The 7500-nt window shown below is 38.5% G+C and overlaps 1 protein-coding gene across 1 annotated transcript in view; it reads right to left on the minus strand.

Moving 5' to 3' along the window:
• Positions 1–7500, minus strand: part of LOC137984460 (uncharacterized) — a 41867-nt gene that overhangs the window by 24725 nt on the left and 9642 nt on the right. Inside the window, exons 2-8 of the mRNA XM_068831632.1 lie at positions 7395–7455; positions 5367–5441; positions 3040–4270; positions 2404–2517; positions 2191–2271; positions 550–645; positions 307–501 (exon numbers count right to left, since the gene is read on the minus strand). Coding sequence (XP_068687733.1) covers positions 307–501; positions 550–645; positions 2191–2271; positions 2404–2517; positions 3040–4270; positions 5367–5378 — 1729 coding nt within the window. The 5' untranslated portion in view covers positions 5379–5441; positions 7395–7455. The remainder of the gene's footprint in view (positions 1–306; positions 502–549; positions 646–2190; positions 2272–2403; positions 2518–3039; positions 4271–5366; positions 5442–7394; positions 7456–7500) is intronic.

Consider the following 7500-nt stretch of genomic DNA (forward strand, 5'->3'; position numbering starts at 1 on the left):
TTTGATCATTACAATAGAATATTGCAGTTATTTGTGACTTGATTGTTGTTGCTTCAATCCTTGTTTTAAAGCTGAGAGAGCTGATCCCTATCAAGTTTCAAAACAAGTCTAAACCCATTGGCTGAGTAGATTTTACTCTGTGTAGCGCCAGACAATTTTTACTCATCATTGGGGGCCAGTCCAGCTGGAGTCAATGGGTTCATTTTCTTCAACAAAAAAAAAACATTGTCTATTTCACTCTAGGAACCATTCCCGGCCACTTACAACCTTTCAGAAATGAACTAAGTAACAAGTCATTTCACTTACCAAAAATGCTATCAAGCATCCTTCCCACAAGTTCACCACACTGTTTCTCCCAACTGTACTCCTCAGCATAATCAATGCAAAGATCTTTTGTCTCTTTTAGTCGAACATCCCTCCTCTTTTTACAGACAATTTTAATTGCCCTAGCCCATTCTTTAGGATCTTCAGAATTTACTACACAACTTGAACCGTGTGGCACATTCATTCATTCCATCATTAACATAAAAAAAAGCGTAATACAGGTACCTTCATACACCTTTCTGGCTTGTGTATCAACAGTAGTTGCCAAGTGACTGCTTGTCATTGATGAAGCCTCTTCTTCTGAAGAAGCATGATGAATCTCTGCCAGAAGAATAACAAATATGTGTCCAGTTATTTTCTTTCAGGAGAGATGAACCAACATATTTGAATTTAGATGCGTTTAACTGACAGAAACACCACCTTTTTGAGATGCTACTTTCAATTCATATGTCGAAAAATGCCCCTAATTAGATAAAACAAAAAAGCAAGGTGACACACGCTAACACCAACAGGGTGTGGCCAACACATCACGCATGCGCAAAACTATTTTACCCGGCAATTAACAGCTATGGACAGCTGTTGCGGCCTTGCTGGGCCTCATCAGCATGGCGTAGCTATGTACCAGGCGTCACAAAGTGTCCTCTTGCTGTTCTCCCAAAATTCAACACCACTTGTGTCTCCTCAGAATACAGACATTTAACGTCACGAAGTGTCACCCAAATGCTACTCCTCGAGTAAGGATAAACAGCTGCATTTACCGTAAGCTAAAAATAACGCTAACTTTTACCATTACCTTATTGTTGGAAATAGAGATAAATAGGTAGCAAAGGCATAGACTTAAAGGGACACTTCGTGTTCATTACTGGGCATGCATCTCATTAGGTTCATTTCTGGACATGAGTGTTCAATTCTGTCCATTATCTTAACCATAATAGATGCAAATAAGACCTCTGAAGGTGACTTCCGTTTGGGTTCTTGTCACTTCAAATTAACGTGGAATCTTTGAAAATTTAAGGAAACAGATGAAAACAGAAAATATACCAATTTTCCCTTTACATGTACTTTCAACCTCATGGCCATAAGATATCAATGGACGAAGATAATGACAAAAATAAATGACATAAGAGGTCTGGACACAGCAATGTCATTACCATGTTCAATACGTCTGCAAAGTACATGTATAATCAAAGTTCCACAAAAGGACACAAACAATACAGCAAGAAAAAGACTACTCAACGGAAAGTAACTTCTCAAAGTAAAGTGTTAGCATTCATTCAATTACATGGATACCACTTGTCCAGAAATTTCAATATGGATGAAACCCCCACATGCACGTGGTTTGAGATGCTGTCCTGCCAAACTCTCAAATTCAGTAGCATCCGAACAGTTCCTGTAAAATCCCGCAGCAACGAAAAACCAAACGATCCTCTGAGCAGTTGCTGCTGAGAAACTTCCATTGATAGCAATTTACTTACATGTACGGCAGATGAAAAGGAGAGATGAAGGAACCGATTGATTCCAACAGGAAAGGAGATGAGCTATCAGTTGATAACCCACATAGCACACAAAACAAACAGTTCCTTTACAAGCCACCAAAAATTTAAAGTTTATAAACAACAAGTCTTTTGTTTCTTAGTGTTTTGTTCGGCTCATACAGTACGCAGTTATGTGCGAATTTATCATTGGCACAAGAGGAATAAATTTTTGGGTTTGGAGATGAGTCAAATATGCCTTGTTCACTCTGATTTTAATCTACAGCTGTAGACTGAGCTTCTGTAAAAAACAATCGGCTTATTGTCAATGAAGTACAGTTCGTTGAAATCTCTTCATCAACCATACTCTAATGAACTAGACATCAAGTCTTACCTCTGTAGATGTCTGTATCATGTCTTCGCTTCTTTGATGGTGGGGTGTCACTTGGATGTGACGGTCTTTTTCCTTGTTTTTCTGAGGAAGTCAAAGTTAAAATGTGATGTCAATAAAGAAACTTCCTCAATAAGAGAGTCTACAAACCAAGTCAGTGACCATATGCAGAGACAGTGATAATTAATGCAAAAGCAACGAAAAATAGGACTTCACCTGTCAAATTAATCCCAGCTTGAGTGGATTCAACATAAGATTCAGACACCACGATACTCGGCAAGTGTTTTCTTGTCAGTGACGAGTCCTGTCCACGTTCAACTGCATGAGTCCCTACCAGACAAAAAATATACAGAATCTTAGTCAGAGTCATGTACTGAAAAACACCTGCTTATGTATAGTTGTATGCTATTAGTACTAATTCTTTCTCAGAGTTGCTTGGACGAAATTGCCAAATTATCACTAGAGCCAAATTGTTCACTTGCAGCACCCACAACACTGATCCAAATTTATGCCAATAAGGAGATTTATGAGATGCAGGACAAACAAAAGCAGTCTGGCGTCAACAACTCATTACTGTGAAGTACAAAATAACATGTACTATGATCAAGCACTGGCTGCACCCTGTAATTTTCTTCCCTCAGAGGACAATTTCATCATTACAACTGATCCTGCCGAATACTGCTTGCACTGTACTACATGTCTGACTGGTATCATTCCTTTTGTTTCAAAACAAGTTATAATTTATTTCTTAACAAAATTAGTTTGTCCAATTCACCTTGAGAACCATACATAAACATACAGTTCATTTAAAATCCTTCCAAGATGAACCAAGTGACATGTCATTTCACTTACCAAAAATGTTATTAAACATCATTTTCACAAGTTCATCACACTGTTCCTTCCAACAGTACTTCTTTGCATATTGTGTACGAAGAATCTCTGTCTCCTCTAGCCGAACATTCCTGCTCTTTTTACGGACAATTTCAATTGCCTTGGCCCATTCTTTGGGATCTTCAGAATTTACTACACAACTTGAACCAAGTGGCACGTCTTGCAGAGCATATCCTAAACCAGAATTTCTACTAACAAGGATAGGAAGACCTGCAGATAATGCTTCAAGCGCAGCCAAACCAAAACCTTCAGTTCTTGATGGCATTATACAAAGATCTACTTCGCAAAACAATCTGCCTAGATACTCTCTGCTTTCCTTAAAAGAACGAACTGTTAGCTGTCTTCGTGCAATGCCATGGTGACACAACTTCGCTGCTACCTCCTTTTCTTTTCCAGGTGGTGCCCCAACAAAGGTCACTTCATAAGATTCCTCATTCAATTCAGAAATGGCTTTGGCTGCAATGTCGTATCCTTTTAATTCAAAATCTTCAGTGTCACCACGCCCAAAAACCAAAACACAAAATGTCCTTCTTTCTTCGGCTGCTTGCTTTACCACAGAAAATTCAGAAAAAATGCTGGGTGTGACTTTAAATACAGATTGGTCTCTCTGGCAGTGACGGAGATAACGTGAGTACTCATCAGCTAACTTGGGACCAATTGCTACAACCTCATCTGCCAACTCACACAACTTTATTTCTGCCTTGTGCTTTTCCTCTGCTCTTGAAATTGCATTTGCATATCCTTCAAACATTCCAAGGTCTTCAGGGGCTGTATGCACAACCTGAACCCACTTACATTTTAGGTACCTCTGAATGAGTTGTATTTGTCGTCCAAGTTTTAGCCCATGTCCAATCACATAATCGATCCCATGGTTTTCTGGTGCAGACAACAGCCATTCCATGGGTTCATATCCAATCAGCTCTTTTGCTTGTATGAGCTTAACATGATTTCCCCCAGCAATCCTCACATCTTCTTCACTACAACAAGGAAGGTACATACTGACTTCCACATTCTGATGTTTCGCCAACTGAATGGCAAGCTCTCTGTTGATGGTCGACAAGCCTCCTTTTGTAGACTTCCATTCACTGCTCAAGAGAGTAACCTTAAGTTTTCTACTTGGTACTTCCAGGTCTGTTCTGCTTTCATTGCCCTCCTGTAATTCACAAGATGAGGAGCCAGAAAAGAAGGGATTCTGCAAAAAATGCAATGAAAATTAAATATTAAGGCGGCTTTTTACCTCAGAGCTTTATAACTGATTTTAATTAATTAACTCAGTTGATAAGACTGTCCGATTCCTGTGCAGTTTACTCAACCATGGCTGCAGCAGCACTTTTTTAGGAACAAACACCATTAGCAATGGGGTCAAATTCAGGTTGCACCCTTGAACATTTCCAAGGTTGCAAAATTTAGGTTTATATTGAAGGTTTGTGAGAGTCTTTTAATGTTTTTGATGGGGGCTACAATGCTTGTCAAGAAGAGTTTGCTTGGAAAACACGTAGGCCTTCGGGGAGTCAGAGTGGCTTAGTGGTTATCAACCGCACCTCCAACCTCTGCGACCCACGTTCAACCCTGGCCTCGAGGTCGTATGTTGGCTGAGTTTCAGTCGATCTCAATCTGACTCTGAGGGTTTTTTTCTGGGTACTTCGGTTTTCCTCCCTCATTAAAATCGGCCCCACATCGATAAAATCCAGGTGAATACCCTCGTATAAGGATACCCTCTGGTATCTCTTCCTTTCATTGTATTGAATGAATAAAGTTGGTATTATCATTTCCCGCTCCAGAGTTGAGTTCAGAGGCTGGACATTACTGTGAGTTACCGTAAAGACAGGTTAGCTTGAAGAAATATAAAATTAATAAATTATTAAAGTGGCTATGGAACAAGAGGACACGGGACAGCTGTTATTTTTGAATGGTTAGAATTTAGAACAATGTCATGTCAAAGTTTGATATATTGGTTGCAGTAGCAGTAGTAGAAGTAGTACTGTACATGTAGGAGTTGGAGTAGGAGAAGTAGCAGCAGTAGTAGTGGCAGTGGAAATGGTAGTGTTAGTGGTATATTTTGTAGAGGATAAGCACCGACTTCACATGGTTCACATTTAAAAAAATGGATGACTGACCACTTAGTAGCAGAACACGCGAGCTACAGAGGTTCACTGCAGACGGCACTTATCAACACCATGTTTCCTTTATTTTCATTGAGCGCAAGAAATAAATGTATAAATATTTATGTGGGTGGCCCAACTGCACTGAAACCATACTAAATATTTAAAGAAACTTCCAGTCATTACCCAGGTTGACATTATTGAAATCTTGACAAGCCTTTACAAACAATCTTCAGAATCACCTTCGCAACAATCCATGATCTGTGGATATTAGAATAATGAAAACAATTTAATGAACTTCACACAAGTTCATACTTACATATATTTGTTCATCAACGCCATGAATAATTCAAGAGTATTTTACTTCTATTTTATTGGATGACAGAAATCACTCAGTCATATGCACAGCCAGTTAGAAAAGGGTCAAGAGGGTTTTATCTACAATCTCTGTGGAAAGCCATGTCAAACATAGAAAAAACAAGAGGCTACTGGTAGCCTACACTTTGTTCAAAGGATTTTCAGCTGCTTTCCTTCTAAGTTCACAATATTTCAGTGTCTTTTTTTATTTTACAATACCTTGCTCAAGATCCAGTTGAATTCCATAGTCTGAAGTCCGAAGTCCGAAGTCCGAAGTCCACGACTCAACCATAGGGTTGAGTGCGATTGTACAAGTAGAAAAGTTGTTTACATTTTAAGTGCTGCTATGATCAAATATTCATCCCTTGAATTTTTTGGTTTATAATTTGTATAGAATTCCAGGAAAGGTAAAAAATGCCGTTTATCATTTGGAAATATCTGCATTGGTTCCGGAGATACTTAAGTTTGAAAAATGTGTAAAATATGCAAATGACATTACTGATGATGTCATTCACTCAACCCAATATAAAATCAAGTATAAATAGAGCTAGCTCGGTCAATTTGCAGCAGAGTCCATTGAAACTTGGTGGGCTACTAGTTATACAGGCAACACACCTTCGGCTGTAAGGAAATTGGTTCCCATGCCAACTTACTCTTTTCCAGTCCCTTTCAACCTGATTCAATATTTTTGGTGATCATAAGCTAGAAAAACATTTAGCAAGGAAACAAACTCAAACTAACATATCTATATGCTCGCTGATCATGAAGATGAGGCACCACTGGCAAATATCAAAATAGAACGACAAAAGTGGCCAGCAAAGCCTTTAATATCAGGGAGGTTTAGAACCCAGTATGTTGCCATGGTAACAAAACTGGTATGCTCATATCGTAGAGCACATCTTCTAAAATCTTGCTGCCAAGAATCAAGCATTTCTGCTGCAAATTGGCTGGGATATCTTTTTCCATCACATTTGATCATAATTCGGTTGAGTTTATGACGTCATCCCTTGGCTAATTTGCATATTTTGAAACTTGAATATCTCTGGAACAAAAAGAGATATTTGAAAATAGTAAACAGCATTCTTCTTCTCATACAGACTACATGTTTATGGTCTTTAAATGGCTTAGATAGGAAAGATGCGAATTTCGTCTTAGTAGCATTTTAAAGCATTGTTAATCAGGCATTGACTCCAATCCAAAACAGTAAATGGATGCGTTACAAGTTCCTACTTTTTCTCAACAATACCGGGAGAATATTAGCCTGGTGAGATGTGTAACCGATACATAAGATATTGCATGCAACGAAAACACAAAAACTCATTTCCAGTCACGCACTCATTTCTTAGAATAAATATTTACCCCCCCCCCCCCCCTAGTCTTTGTGGTCTAGTGCTCAATGAGCGCCTCTGAATGAGGAGGTACCGAGTTTAAATCCTACTTTGGGTACTTTCTCTGAAACATCTCTCTACCATGAGAAGTCCCATGAACAAAAAAACACACCCAAAGAAAGTAATAATAATAATATTATACATAACGTCCCCAAGAATAAGAAAATCAAGAAAAATAATATAACGCATTTTGTTTTGACCTCTTTCTGGATATCAGTTATCATTGATGGAGAAACAAGTCTGAGTCAAAGTAGGCATTCGGGTGTTCAATTACACTATACTTGTACATTGTTTCACCTACAGAATTTTCTCCACATGAGCCTTCTCTTTCACAGATGATGCACTTAACTTATGAAAATTTTTGTCCTTGAAACAAAGCAAACATTTTACTCAGCTGTTGACTATCAAAAGAACTTCCTTAATTTCCTTTTCTGTAGAGCTGCAGTACTGAATAATAAATCATTATTACCTTGCAAAGGGGGCAAAAACTTTAAGGACACTTGTTTCCAAATCCAGCCACAGGACCATTTCTGTCAATTCAACAATTTGCCAGACATAAAGTTCTTTAGGTATAA

This window comes from Montipora foliosa, chromosome 14 (assembly GCF_036669935.1).
Source record: "Montipora foliosa isolate CH-2021 chromosome 14, ASM3666993v2, whole genome shotgun sequence".
Classification (NCBI taxonomy): Eukaryota; Metazoa; Cnidaria; class Anthozoa; order Scleractinia; family Acroporidae; genus Montipora; species Montipora foliosa.